Below are 15642 nucleotides of genomic sequence, written 5' to 3'. Positions count from 1 at the left end.
GTGTCATTCTTATCCCCGAGGACTTGAAGTCAAATCAATGACAATCTTGACATGCCAGTCCACAGACTTGACTCCAAGAAAGGACTCAGCATCAAAGGAGTCATTGCTGATATAGCTGATTGTGATGGCAGACCTGATGCCAGAAGCAAGGAAGACTATGATCCATGATGACCACAGCTGACATTGACATACTTACAGATGCCCACTGCAGTCATTTTTAGGTGCCCTCCTGTCCCAAGAGAATCATTGCCTAAATAGGGCCAGTATGGAAGAAGGGAAAACACCTTCCCTATCCACCATGGACACAGTGGAAGAAGGATGCAGACTCATCTTAATCTGCAGCTACAAAAATGCCCCCATGATTCTTCAATAGTTAAAGTCCTTGGTAGCACAGTCACTAGAGGTGGAAAAAGTCAGACCAAGGCAAATGAAGAGATATGACACAAGGAAACCTGCAGAAGGAGAACCTAGTTAGTTCTTTCTCTTAGATGGAGATAAGCCCCCCTATCCCGAAAGCCTCGGTTTATCTTTGTCTATAACCAAATGTTGAGACATAGCAAACACTACAGGGAGACTTATTAGCCTCCTGTCTTGATCTTTTGAACAGCACAGGATGACAATTCTTAGAAGAATGGGGTCCATCAGCCTCTTTACTTTTTAGTCCCTTTTCCTTTGACTTGAACTTCTGAAGCTCAAGCTGCATTTCCTTAAATTGAGAAGGGGGGGGGGGCATAACCTGAGTGTGTAATGTCTCTTTCCTTCGGCACATACTAATTCTTCTTCTTCCTACCATTTTTGGCTCTGTCCAGATTACTTGTGCTTAGAGGTTGAGAGGTATGCTTCCTGCCTTTAAGAGTTCGCCTATCAACTGCTTTACAAATATCACATTCAGACTGTGAATGCTGTGGTCTAAAGCACAGCAGATAAGCCATGCTTGTCCTAAAATGGTATTTACAGACTACATATCTCACATTTTTGAGGACTGAAGTCTGATCTACAATTGCCCAACAAACACAGACACAAAACAAATGTTATCCATATCTTTTTAGTGTCAGCCTAAAAACTCTTCCAGAAGATTATCAAGTCCCTTGAGACCAGTTACCGTGCAAAGAAATGTTGCTGAAAAGTGATCCACAAGCATAATCCAAATATAATTTTATTAGATTCAGAACTTTGGAAGGAGGAATGTTATCATCCCAGTGGATATGTATGCCACATCTACTCATCAGAGGAATTCTTCCTTTATATATTGGGGGACACAAATAATCATGCTCAGCAGCTCTGTCGATTGGTTCTACAGATTTCTGACATATTTTAAACTTCTCATATGGAACCTTGTGTGACATACTAGAAGAAAGCAAAAAGACACATACCAGATGGTTCTTAGAAACCGCCTAGAAGTGATGACTTGTTGCAGAAAGAATTATGTCAGGGCTGTTTAAATACTTGTTTGCAAACTTTAAGCAGGGAAATTTGTTGCACTGAATGCAAGACTGCCACTAAAAAAGCTATTTATGTTGAAAGGTCATAGGGTGATAGCTTATAATTCCCTATTATTCTCAGGGATTGCAATGCAGCAACTGTCTTGTTTTATGTGCCGCGTGCCAGCAATTCCCTGGTCTCTATCACTACACATTGCCATCTAGATAAAGGAAGATGATTATATTTCACTTTCTGAGATGTGCAAACACTGGAGCTAAACATCTTACAAATGCTGTGGGGACAGTGGGTAAAAGAAATGGGAAAACTAAAGCTATACTGAGCCATCTACAATCTGCTAAAAATGATGTTGAGCTATCTGAAATTTCCAAAAAATGATAAGAAGCCATCTGGATTCTGCAAAGAATGACAATGAGCCATCTGGAATCTGCAAAAAAAAAATGACCATGAACCATCTGGAAACTGCAAAAAAAAGAGTGATAATGAGCCTTCAGGAATCTGCAAAAAAAAAATGATACCGAGCCATCTATCTGGAATCTGTAAAAAGTGACAATGAGCCATCTGGAATCTGAGTTCCTTTCTGTGAGATGGTCTGATATGGATATGAATACAGGCAGGTATTTTCCATATGTAGGGGAGCCATTTAATAGGCTTGTTCTGTGAAAGGATACAGAATCTACAGAGTTAAACATCCACCATGGTTTTGTATTTATGTACTTGTTCAGATATAATTCTAGAACTGGTCTAAAGGTTCTGTCCTTTTTTGACCTAAAAACAGTCTGGAGTAAAAATAATGACTTCTCTGACTGGGAAGTTGCCTATCATTGTCTTTTTTATTGCTAGGTGTATGGGTAAATACAAAGCTATTACAAACTTAGCTAACAATCAATGCTCGGAATCAAACCCTGTACTTTGTATCTGGGAGGTAAACATCTTAGTCATTATGTCAACTCCAAAATGAATGAATTCACACAGCTGGTGATCTGTCAACTGAGAAGTATGTTGTTTTTGATGTGGGAAGTTCTGTAGTATGAGTTACAATTTATTTTCTGAAACAAAAATCTTTTGTATAGCCTAACCATATTGTTCATAAAACATCTTTGCCTGTGGTTATCTCATGACACACCGAAAAAAAAATACTTAGAAATGTTTTCCTTAGGAGTACTGGGGAAGGGATAGAAGGGGACTGCCAGTCACATGAAAGCTCTAGGGGGTATATTTGCCATTTCTAGCAAAATTGGAATTTTAAGGATTTGCACTTCTTTACACTTTTTATTGACAAAGCTGCTAAAAAATTATTCTAAACAATGATTTTATTTGCAGTATAAGCTCTTAGAAATTGAAGAGTACATGCAATATGCAACTCGTAAATGAAGACAGCATTTTCCTATTTCTTCCTTTCTAAATTAACAAAAATATCATCAACTGCGTAATCGGATCAAGTGTCACTGGACTATTCAGTAGTCTAGGTTTGGCATCCTCATAGTAAGAGTCTGTTCTAAGCCATACAAGTACCCTTACAATTATCTCTGAGACAAGCAGCCTGATGAAGTATCTGTACCATCATATGGACATTTCAATATACGAATTTCAATTCTGCCAACTGCAACTACTATTTGTTTCTTACCTGTTGGTAGTATTATTGCTTGGAACAAGTTGTACATTTCCTGGACTTGTTTAAATAATGGATCTTTGGAAACCATGTGGGCAAACTGCCCTAAAAGCTAAAGTATTAGATGCAAGCATTTTTAAGCATGTTTAACTAGCCAGTTGGAGTATTTTTTTTTCAAATGGAGAGGGACATCCTTAGGACTCTAAGTGAACACTTACAAAAAGACAGTAGCAGACTATGCCTAATGTATACTGTGGCCTGTCTAAAGGGGATATGCACCCTCTCAACATTTTTGTGCATGTGCATATGAATCTAAACAATAACTGTAAGCTTTTAGAAAATAAAGCAAAGCATCATAAACTGGTGGTACTATCCACTCTGGATCTAGTAGTCTCATGTGTTTTCTGAACTTCTTATATGGAGCTGAAGAAATCTCTATACAGACCAAAAGAAAACTTCTCTCATAAAACTTAACGTCTTCACAAAATAAATACTGTCTGGAGGAGAACCAAAACACTGCAAGGAGGAATTTCCATTTTCAGGGTCAGGAAGGAAGAACTAACTACCGACTTCATTACACAAAGGTACTAATGTAGGCCCTGGTTGTTTTCACTGCAGTTTCTCCTGTCATATCAAATTATTCTCTTGCAGATGTATTGTAGTCAGGGGGAACCCTAAATGCAAACATGAACCAAATTAAATACAGTAATGGTAGACCTAGCTTGATTAAATGCTGCACCTAAAGTGCTATATTCATCCAAAGTTATAATGTCTGCATATAACGTCACAGAAACACCAACATACCTACTGATGAAAGTGCTGTTTTGTCATTCAGCAACAACAAGGTGAAAGAGAAGAAATTTGTTATTTTTGATAGCAACCTCATATTCCTAGTTTTGGAAGTCACTTGACTATTAATATCCTCTTCACCAGCCCAAATGTAGTGGTAGAGTACTGATACTTTCTAAGCGTCCTTTAATGATTTAGTTTGTTAACTGTACATGGATTTATACTTTTTCTTAAATAATAAAGAATACGACTTTCCGTTTTAATAAATAATGGTCAACAATCTACCATAATCACATATTTATACTTTTTAAATTTTGATTAACTATTTTTGAAGAAAATGTCAACTGGTTTACAAATACAAGACACTGTGCAGAATAAATTACTCTGGCACTAACATAGGAAGTAAAGCAATGACAGCTATGAAAAAAAATTCTTGAGCTCCTGTCACTGCTGGCAACATGTAAAAGCTGCCTGCATGCACCACCCAAGGATCCATGGAATATGGTCATGTGACCACAGAAGGGCTTCACTGGGAGAAGGGCACATCTGATGAAAACTACTGCAAAAATTTCCTGCAGTATAAATCACATGTATTTGACTTGATGGGGATGTGGGGTCTAAAATTCATTACAGTGTTAAGATGTACTTGCATTAGGCAAACAAAAAAAAATCTGCACTGGCATAAAAACCTCTACATGTCATTACATGTCATTTTAGGAAATTTCTGTGTGTGTGTGGGGGGAGAGGGGGGGAGAGCATCTTTCACGCCTTCAAGGTGCCAGAAAACATTGCACCCTGGAATGCATGTGAAGCATATAAGAAAGTGAAACATATAATGTGTTCAACAATGCCAGTGGATAAAGTTAGAAGAGATTTTTGTGAAAGTGCCGAAAGCATGAATAGTTTGCTACTGCTCCAAAAGTAGGCGAGGGAAAGGCACTTTTGCTCTTCTTACCTAACACGGTGATTGTGATATTCCTTCTTTGCTTTCCCACTTCATTTCTGGCTTCACATTCATATATCCCATCATCCTCTAGGTCAGCCTCAGTAATAACGTATTTGCCATCCTCAGACTCAAGTTCTGTGACTCCAGATTTGTTCTTCTTTCTCAATATAATCCTTGCAGGTGGAGAACTGTAGGATACACAGGTAACTGTCACAGTTTGCCCTTCTTGTACAATCGCAGAAGGATGTACTATGAATTGTGTTTCCTTTGGTGGACCTGTAAAGACATGAAACAATTATAAGTATTCTAATGGAAAAAATGTATAGCGCTAGTAAACAGACTCTGATAGCAGTGTTATGCAGCATGCCATCACAAGAACAGAGGCAACTGCATTAACAATGTTGGCTCAGAATGTATATAGCTTTTAAATTACATTATGTTACATGACATTACATTATATTATATTACATTCTATTCTACTATAGTACATTATATTAGGTTATGGTTACAGTACACAACTCTAACAAAATTCTTCACACGTCACAGCTAATTGAGAAAATCAAGAAAGGTTTGATAAGTCTACATTCTGTGCTTTCTGTAGCTACATCAGATTGAAGACAGTATGAGGTAATGCCTTTTGAATGACTTCAAAAGGGCTCCCTATTAAAATGCCAAGGCTTATAAATGGCAGACCAGAAATGCAAAAAAAAAAAAAAAAAAAAAAAAAAAACACAAAAAAACAAAGGAGAACAGTAAATATTGAACTTCTTTTGCAGGGGAGTGGCAAGTCTCCTGCACCCCTAATGTGAATCAAGTTCTCTAAAGTCTAAAAATCACCATTCCTTGCAAAAAAGAGCCCTTGGCTCTTCTGGTATATAGTGAGAACAGATCTGTCTCCTTTGGTCTCAGGTCATAATACCCTGCCATCCCACATAAACTTTTAGTGGCTTTCTTTTTCGATCTTTCAGCTACTCAATTCCTACTTCCCTTTATGGCCTCCAGAATAGTGAACATTACTCAGTAATAAGAAAAAATATATATATCATTGCCACCAGTTAAACCATCTGAATGTATAATTAGAAAGTTCAAAATAAAAAACGATTCAACAAAGGGAAAAGGTCTCCTTTATCCCTGCTCCCCTCACTCCTGTGTTAAGCCTTTACTTTCACTCCCCCCTTACTTGGCTATACTTTCACCACAGTCATGCCATTTTAAATAAAGGGTGGTTCAACCTGCAGTGACATCCATATGGTAATACTCTTTACATTCCATTCACTTATGAAATAACACAACATATTATTTTAGCTCTTAGTAAAGCTCCAGTTTAAAATATCTAAGTTGACATTAGAAAACCACCAAAACAAGAACCTAAAACCTTTTGCGCTCAAAGTCAGACTTCTACTTCAGTACAAGAGATATGCCACCTAACACTACTGTATCAATAAGCATGAAGGTCAAAAGAACTATCCTCAAGCTAGCTACTTCTTCGGTCACAGTGGACACAGAAAAATGCAGTACAGCTACCATTCTTGTAGGAAGACAATGACAAACTAGAAGCCTCAAACTCTTCTAAAAATAATAAAAGCTCCATTCTCAAAGTAGGTGGTGCTTCTTTTATCAAAGAACAGGAAAAGTGCACTACAGGTACACATTATTTCACAATATAACCTTACATACATAAAGACATAGAGAGTATATAAGTAAAAAGAAGTTATGTCTTACCATGGCGTTCCATCTGTATTGTTGATCTTCGGTCATTCATTACTGATGGGTTATCGGTTCCATCCACGGAACCGAGCCGGCCAATATCAAGCTCGCATCAGCCAAAACCTCTCAAGCCAAGGTCCTACCCAGAATGCTCTGCTCCCTGTTACCTCAGATCGAGTTTGCAAGTTGATAGATAAAAGTAGAGGCTACCTCTGGTCATAACAGACCTACAAGAAAGGAGTACATGAGATCAACCAAGAAACTCCGGAAGGGGGACGGAGGGTGGGAAGTAATGAGTGAACGAAGATCAACAACACAGATGAACGTTATGGTAAGACATAACTTCTTTATCTGATGTTGTTAATCTTCATTCATTCCTTACTGATGGGACAGAGTCCCCAGCTACCTGCAACCCTGGGTGGCCCTCATGGAAGGACATTCCTGAGCACCATGGAACCAAAGGAAGCTCTACCTCTAGCGGCCAAGTCCAGTTTGTAATGAAGAATAAAGGTATGAGGTTTGGACAAGTTGCAGCTGAGCAAATATCATTGAGGGAAGCCTTAGTATGAAAAGCTGCTAAAGTTGCCATACATCTTGTATAATGTGCTTTGACTCTACGGGCAAGATGAGATTGTTTTTGTTGTAGATAAAGGTAATACAATTTCTCAACCATGAAGCCAATGTAACTTTTGATACAGGATGACCCCATCTAGGTCTAGAAAAAGCCAGAAACAGTTGGTCTGATTTACAGGTAGATTTTGTTCTGTCCAGATAAAATTGTATTTACCGATGAACATCCAAGGAGTGCAGGCAATACTTTCTCTTGTTAGAATGGTTAGGAAAGAACACTGGATTGACCACTCTGACACCACTTTTGGTAAAAAGGTAGAATTAGTTCTCAGTGATCCCCTATCCTTATGGAAGATAAGATAGGGAGGTTTGATGCATAAAGTCTGAAGTTCTGACAATCACCTGGCCGATGTGATTGCAATCAAAAACAAAGTTTTCCAAGAGAGATATTTTACATCACATGAAGATGCAGGTTCAAAGGGGGGAGCTGCTAGAGCTTGCAGAACCAAAGCCAAATCCCAAGGTTCTACTAGTTCTCTAAAGGAAGGTTTTAGGTGGATAACCTCTTTCAAGGAAGTCTTACAGAGTCTGTGTGACATAAGTGAAGAATCTTGAAAACCAATATGGAAATTTGGGTCTATATTATATCCTCGAACGCTTAAAAAAGCGAACGCTGATTTATCGAACTTATTTTCGTGAAACTGCAAAATATCGAAGCAGCAGAAACTCAATTTTTTTCCTAGGGAAAGAATTTTGTTGTCCGTTTCTGTTGCTTCGGTATTTTCAGTGTTATGGTGGAAAGTTACTGGTCAGATTCAGGTAAGTGTGCGATTGTGAGGATGGGAGTGTTAGGGTGATTTAGGTGAGTTAGGGTTAGGGCTCGGGTTAGGTGTGTGTGCGATTGAGTGGACATGAGGGTTAGGGCGGATTTAAGTGAGTTAGGGAGCAGGTGAGGTGAGTGTGCGATAGTGACGGACCTTAGGGTTAGGGTTTGGGTTAAGGTAAGTGGGTAGTTAGTGGTGTTTGCATAGTTTAGTGTAGGGTTAGCTATCAGATTTTAGGTATATGTGTGTGGATTTCTGTTTGTTTGGTGTGCTTGTGTTGTGTGTATGTGTTTTGGATCAGTGATTTTTTTCCTTGGGAAAAAAATCGCTGATCTGACAGTTTGAGATTGTAAGCTTTCGCTTAAATTAGGTCGATCAATCAGCGTTCGCTTTTTTAAGCATTCGATGATATAATATAGACTCGGAAATTTGAGATGGCAGCTAAATGTACACGAATAGTAGAGGCAGACACCCCAGAGTGGAAAAGATATGATAAATAATCCAATACCACCGAGACTGGGGCTGACAAGGGGTCTAATTTTTATTTGCTGCCCATAGAGAGAGAACCTTTTCCATTTGTTAAGATAGATTAGTCTGGTGGAAGATTTATGAGATGCAATATGAATATTGCACACAGGGGACAAGAGGTTTTCATGCCTGGAAATCATTGGAAGTGGAGAAACCAAGCTGTCAGTTTCAGGATTGTTAGATTAGGGTGAATCAGAACCTGTGGATGGGAGATCAATGTTGGGGATGGATTGAGGATCCACGGTTGATCTAGCAGGTGAGGCCAGCAGAAGGGAAACCAGACTTGTCGAAGCCAATATGGAGCAATGAGGATCACTTTGCTCTTCAACTGTCGTGCTTTCTTCAGAAATTGGGAGATGAGGGGAAGAGGAGGATAAGCATAAAGTAGACCCGAGGGTCAAGCGTGGACTAGAGCATCCCTTGGTGACTGTCCCTGAGGGGGGATTTTGGGCAAAATAGTTGCCCTTTTCCTATGTAAAATCCATCACATAGTTGACATTTAGCAATATAGACCACTGCCTTGGAAAAACAATAAAAAAGGAATGTTAATTTCCTTGTACCCATTACTTTTAATATTATTGCACACTAATATATTCCCACACTGAGTACAACTTCCACACTTAAGACATTTTCCCTTTCTTGCTCACTACAACTGCGCCCTCTAACATCTGTTTAAGGAAATGAACATTCCTTATAGGTTTTATTGTTTTTCCAAGGCAGTGGTCTATATTGCTAAATGTCAACTATGCAATGGAGTTTACATAGGAAAAACTAAAGGGCTTTGAAAGACTAGACTATATCAGCATATGTATGATATTAAGAAAATGGACTGTAAGAACGCCCTTTATAAACATATTCTGAAGAACAAAGATCAATTTTTTAAATTCTGTGCTATTGACCACTGTGATCTTGGTCCCAAGGGGGACCTGATGACAATTTTTTAGAATAGTTAGAATTTCAATGGATTTTGCAAACTAATGCTACAGAACCTCCCGGTGTGAATGAATATGTTTCCCTGAGCAGTATTTTGAAATTAAAAGCCAACTTCTTTATGTAAAAAAAAAAGTGTTTTGGGGGGATTGTGATGATATAATGAATGAAAAAAATGTATTAACTAATAAAAATCAACAAATTTTTTACTTATTTGTGAAGCCATTTTAAAAAAGATTTTTATATTTTTATTGTTGTGATTTTGAACCAATGCTTACTTTCACTAGGGTTGTTTAACAGAATATGTATTTTATAGGAAAGGGTTAATTTATACTTTGGTAAGTGATTAAGGTGCAGTTGTCATTTTAGAATGTGATTGGAGGAATTGATTTGATCATGTGACAAATGTATGTATATCTACTTGTTCTTTTGTTTGTGATAGTAGTCTGATGAATCCACTATACCGGGACAAAAGCGCTTAAGGAGTTATTAAAATTTTGTGTTTTGGTGTGTCACCATGGTCCATACAATAAACTGACCAGACAACACTCAAAACCGTTGTTTGTCCAATTGGTAGGGAAACCATCAAGTCTAGTCAAGGATACATTCAATGCGTGAACTAGTAGTTGGAATTAATGCACAAAGCCTCAAAAAGTGAACTTTATGACCAGCTCATCAATGATGTAGATGAAGACAAGACAAAAACAATTTTGTGGAAATGCAGTGCACATCTTACCGAGTACAGTAACTGATATGTTCCTTATCTCCTCTCCCACTTCATTGCTGGCTTCACATTCATAAATCCCATCATCCTCTAGGTGAGCCTCATTAACAACGTACTTGCCATCCTCGGACTCAAGTTCTATGACTCCAGATTTGTTCTTCTTTCTCAGCGTAATTCTTGCAGGTGAGGAACTGTGAGTTAAGCATGTAATTGTCACAGTTTGCCCTTCCTGTACAATTGCAGATGGATGTACTATGAATTGTGTTTCCTTTGGTGGACCTGTAAAGACATGAAACAATTATAAGTATTCCATTCAGTTATGAAATAACGCAGCACATTCTTTCAGAGCTTAGTAAAACTCAAGTTTGCATTATGTGAGCTAACATTAAACAATCACCAAAGCAAGAACCTCAAACCTTTTGTGCTCAAAGTCAGACTTCTAGTTCAGTACAAGAGATATGCTACCTAACACTACTGTATCAATAAACATACAGTTCAAAAGTCCTGTCCTCAAACGAGCTACTTCTTTGGTCACAGTGGACACAGAAGAAAATGCAGTACTAGAAACATTCTTGTAAGAAAACAAACAATCTAGAGGCCTGAAGCTGTACACGAGAAATAATTAAAGATCCATTCTCAAAGTAGGTACTTCTTTTATCAAAGAAGAATTGGAAAAGTGCACTACAGGAACACATTATCTCACAACATAACCTAAAAGACATCAAGAAATATACTGTATGTAACAAAAGTTTTTCTAATAACTATTCTTGAAGTAAAATACTTTTTCAGTCAAAGAAGTACAGGAAAGATGCAGTTCACAATCACATCCTTGCAGTATATAAACTAAAAAAGTGCAAGCTTCAAAACATTCTAAAGACTACAATGCACCATATGATAATTTCCATACAATAAACTGACCAGACAAAACTCAAACCGTTGTATGTCTAAATAGTAGGGAAACAATCATGTCTAGTCTAGGATACATTCAATGTGTGAACTAGTAGCTGGAATTAATGCACGAAGCCCTTAAATGAAAACTTATGACCAACTCACCAATGATTCTGATGAAAGTAAGACAAAAACAATTTTGTGGAACTGAAGACAGCATCAGCTCTTTGATACTGCTATAAAAAAGCATGTTTGGTAATCGTATACAAAGTCTGTATGACACATCTTACCGAGTACAGTAATTGATATGTTCCTTCTCTCCTCTCCCACTTCATTGCTGGCTTCACATTCATAAATCCCATCATCCTCTAGGTGAGCCTCATTAATAACATACTTGCCATCCTCAGACTCAAGTTCTGTAACTCCAGATTTGTTCTTCTTTCTCAATGTAATCCTTGCAGGTGGGGAACTGTGGGTTAAGCATGTAATTGTCACAGTTTGCCCTTCCTGTACAATCGGAGAAGGATGGGCTATGAATTGTGTTTCCTTTGGTGGACCTGTAAAGACATGAAACAATTATAAGTATTCCATTCAGTTATGAAATAACACAGCACATTCTTTCAGAGCTTAGTAAAACTCAAGTTTGCATTATGTGAGCTAACATTAGACAACCATCAAAACAAGAACCTCAAACCTTTTGCACTCAAAGTCAGACTTCTACTTCAGTACAAGAGATACGCTACCTAACACTACTGTATCAATAAATATACAGTTCAAAAGTCCTGTCCTCAAACTAGCTACTTCTTTGGTCACAGTGGACCCAGAAAAAATGCAGTACCAGAAACATTCTTGCAAGAAAACAATGAACAATCTAGAGGCCTGAAGCTCTACATGAGAAATAATTAAATATCCATTCTCAAAGTAGGCAATTCTTTTATCAAAGAAGAATTGGAAAACTGTACTACAGGAACACATTATCTCACAACATAACCTAAAAGACATGAAGAAATATACTGTATGTAAGTAACAAAAGATTTTCTAAGAGTTATTCTTGAAGTAAAATACTTTTTCAGTCAAAGAAGTACAGGAAAGGTGCAGTTCACAATCACATTCTTGCAGTATATAAACTAACAAAGTGCAAGCCTCAAACATTCTAAAGACTACAATGCACTATATGGTAATTTCCATACAATAAACTGACCAGACAAAATTCAAACTGTTGTATGTCTAAATAGTAGGGAAACCATTATATCTAGTCTGGATACATTCAATGTGTGAACTAGTAGCTAGAATTAATGCACAAAGCCTCTAAAAGGGAAACTTATCACCAGCTCATCAATGATGTTGTTGAAAATAAGACAAAAACAATTTTGTGGAACTGAAGACAGCATCAGCTCTTTGATACTGCTACAAAAAAAGCATGTTTGGTAATCGTATACAAAGTCTGTATGACACATCTTACCGAGTACAGTAATTGATATGTTCCTTCTCTCCTCCCCCACTTCATTGCTGGCTTCACATTCATAAATCCCATCATCCTCTAGGTGAGCCTCATTAATAACATACTTGCCATCCTCAGACTCAAGTTCTGTGATTCCAGATTTGTTCTTCTTTCTCAGTGTAATTCTTGCAGGTGGGGAGCTGTGAGTTAAGCATGTAATTGTCACAGTTTGCCCTTCCTGTACAATTGCAGAAGGATGTACTATTAATTGTGTTTCCTTTGGTGGACCTGTAAAGACATGAAACAATTATAAGTATTCTAACTGAAAAAATTTATAGCGCTAGTAAACAGACTCTGATAACAGTGTTATGCAGCTTGTCATCACAAGAACAGAGGCAACTTTATTAACATAATACTGGCTCAGAATGCATATACCTTTTACGTTATATTTCATTATATGATATTACATTATATTACATTCTATTCTATTCTACTATATTGCATTATATTATACAAAGATTATAGTACACAAGTCTTTCTTTACATATGTCACAACCAATTGAAAAAATCAAAAAAGGTCTAATAAGTTTAATTTTGTACTTTCAGTAGCTACATTAGATTGAAGACATTATGAGGTAATAGGCCAAAATGTCTTTTGAATGACTTCAAAAGGGCTCCCTAATGAAATACTATCTCAGAAATCATAAGAAAGATAAAAAAAAAACACAGAAGAACAGCAAATGTTAAACTTCTATTGCAGGGTAGTGGCAAGTCTCCTGCACACCCTCATGGGGTGTCAAGCCCTCCATCTTCCCTGATCCTATATAAAAAAAAGTTTAAAATCACCATTCCTTGGAAAAAAAAGGAATGTTCCAAGGAACAGCTATATTGGAATTAGTATATGCAAGTCCACATTTGGTGATTCAGTCTCGCTCTTCCCAGATTTGCACTTATATGTCTCAGAAGTTCAAATGGTTATCCTTTAAATGTCTAGCCTTCCCTCATTTTCCTCACCCTTTCACCACATTTCCCACATGCTTATGACTGCCTCCCTAAATTGTCAGTTTACGACTCATTCCCTTCCATTCCATGGATTTACAACCCTTCAGCCATCTCTGTGGATAAGTACTTTCTCAGATTAAGTTGGCAGGAAATCCATACAATGTACTGCCTTTGCCACCTTTATTCTCCCCACCCATCATGTTCTGCATGCTCTTTCTCATGTCCAGGATAAAACTGTATGCATTCGTATCATGCAGCTCTTACCTCTTTTGGTTTATAGTGAGAACAGATCCACCTCCTCTGGTCTCCAGTCATACCCTCTACCCTCCATCTTACATAGTTTTTATTGGCTTTCTTTGTGAATCTTTTCAGCAGCTCAGTACCTATTTCCTTCTTCAGAACTGTTCACATTACTCAATAGTATGAAAGTATATATATATATATATATATATATATATATATATATATATATATATGTATGTAAAACTCATTTGACTGAAACTCATTTCGCTGAAAGGTATATGCCCTTTTCCCCATTGTAGTGCGATCCTGGAGTTAGTATATATAGTAAGGATTGGGGGTGTGTGGGCCGTAGCCCCCCACATAGTTTGGGTATATATTGTCTTCTAAAAAGAGTTATTCATTGGAGTTGTAAGTATCCATGTATATGGTTTAAAATGCATAAAAGGCTATGGCTCCCACCATCCCCTTACTATGTACGAATATATATATATATATATATATATATATATATATATCTATATCTATATATATATATATATATATATATGTATATATACTAACTCCAGGATCGCACTACAATGGGAAAAAGGGCATATAACTTTAGCGAAATGAGTTTCAGTCAAATGAGTTTTCAGTGGTGAGCTTTCAGTCGTGTGTGCTCAGTCAAATGAGTTTCAGTGAAATGAGCTTTCATTGAAGTAGACCCATACATTTTTATATATATATATATATATATATATATATATATATATATATATATACACACACACACACACACACACACACACACACACACACACACACACACACACACACACACACACACACACACACACACACACACACATACATATATGTATATACATACATACATACAGTGGATATAAAAAGTGCACACCCCCCCTGTTAAAATGCCAGGTTTTTGTGATATATAAAAAAATGAAACCACAATAAATCATTTCAAAACTTTTCCCACCTTTAATGCGACCTATAACCTGTACAAATTCAGTTGTAAAAACAAACAAATCTGTTAGGGGAAAAATATAAAAAATAAAAAAACATACAATACGCTGGTTACATAAGTGTGCACACCCTTAAACTAATACTTTGTTGAAGCACCTTTTGCTTTAATTACAACATTCAGTCTTCTTGTGTACACACTTGCCATCAATTAAAGAGACTCTGATTAACCCCAAATAAAGTTCAGCCGTCCTAGTACGATCTTCCTAACATTTACTCAGTTGCCTGCTACAGCAAAAGCCATGGTTCGCAGAGCTTACAAAGCATCAAAGGGATCTCATTGTTGAAAGGTATCAGTCAGGAGAAGGATACAAAAACATTTTCACAGCATTGGATATACCATGGAACACAGTGAAGACAGTCATCAAAAAGTGGAGAAAATATGGGACACAGTGACACTGCAAAGAACAGGACGTCCCACTAAAATTGATGAAAAACAAGACGAAAACTGGTCAAGGAGGCTGCCAAGAGACCTACAGCAGCACTGAAGGAGCTGCAGGAATTTCTGGCAAGTACTGATTGTGTACTATATGTGACAACAATCTCCTGTATTCTCCATATATATGTGGCCTATGGGATAGGGTTGAAGACAGAAGCCTTTTCTTACACAGAAAAACATCTAGGCCCAGCTAAAGTTTGAACAAAAATTGAAATTTGAATTGGCAAAACAATACATCGTCTCCCAAAAGCATGTGGGAAAATGTGTTATGGTCTGTCGAGACCAAGGTTGAATTTTTGGCCACAATTCCAAAAGGTACGTTTGGCTCAAAAAAAAAAAAAAAGAAGTTATGTTCTTCATTCATTCATTACTGATAGGTGTTGTTTCCTTCCTCGGAACAGAGTCGGCCTTTATAACAAGTTTGTGCCAGCAAAAAAAAAAAAAAAAACTCAAGCTAAGCTTACCCATATGCCCCTCTCCCTGTTACCTCAGATCAAGTTTGCCCATAAGAAAGAAAGCGGAGGCTTTTTCTGAGCATG

General features: G+C 37.3%; 1 protein-coding gene across 2 annotated transcripts in view; it reads right to left on the bottom strand.

Moving 5' to 3' along the window:
- LOC122809033 (vascular cell adhesion protein 1-like) overlaps positions 1-15642 on the bottom strand; it is an 88211-nt gene that overhangs the window by 14753 nt on the left and 57816 nt on the right. Inside the window, exons 7-10 of one of the 2 annotated variants that reach the window (XM_044080235.1) lie at positions 12421-12687; positions 11249-11515; positions 10083-10349; positions 4797-5063 (exon numbers count right to left, since the gene is read on the bottom strand). In XM_044080235.1, coding sequence (XP_043936170.1) covers positions 4797-5063; positions 10083-10349; positions 11249-11515; positions 12421-12687 — 1068 coding nt within the window. The remainder of the gene's footprint in view (positions 1-4796; positions 5064-10082; positions 10350-11248; positions 11516-12420; positions 12688-15642) is intronic. The other variant, XM_044080236.1, reaches the window with a different exon arrangement.

The sequence above is a fragment of the Protopterus annectens genome, chromosome 8.part0, assembly GCF_019279795.1.
Source record: "Protopterus annectens isolate FY-2018-M chromosome 8.part0, PAN1.0, whole genome shotgun sequence".
NCBI classification, from domain to species: domain Eukaryota; kingdom Metazoa; phylum Chordata; order Ceratodontiformes; family Protopteridae; genus Protopterus; species Protopterus annectens.
The sequence above is the reverse complement of the archived record's forward strand: the minus strand, read 5'-3'. Positions and strand labels throughout refer to the sequence as shown.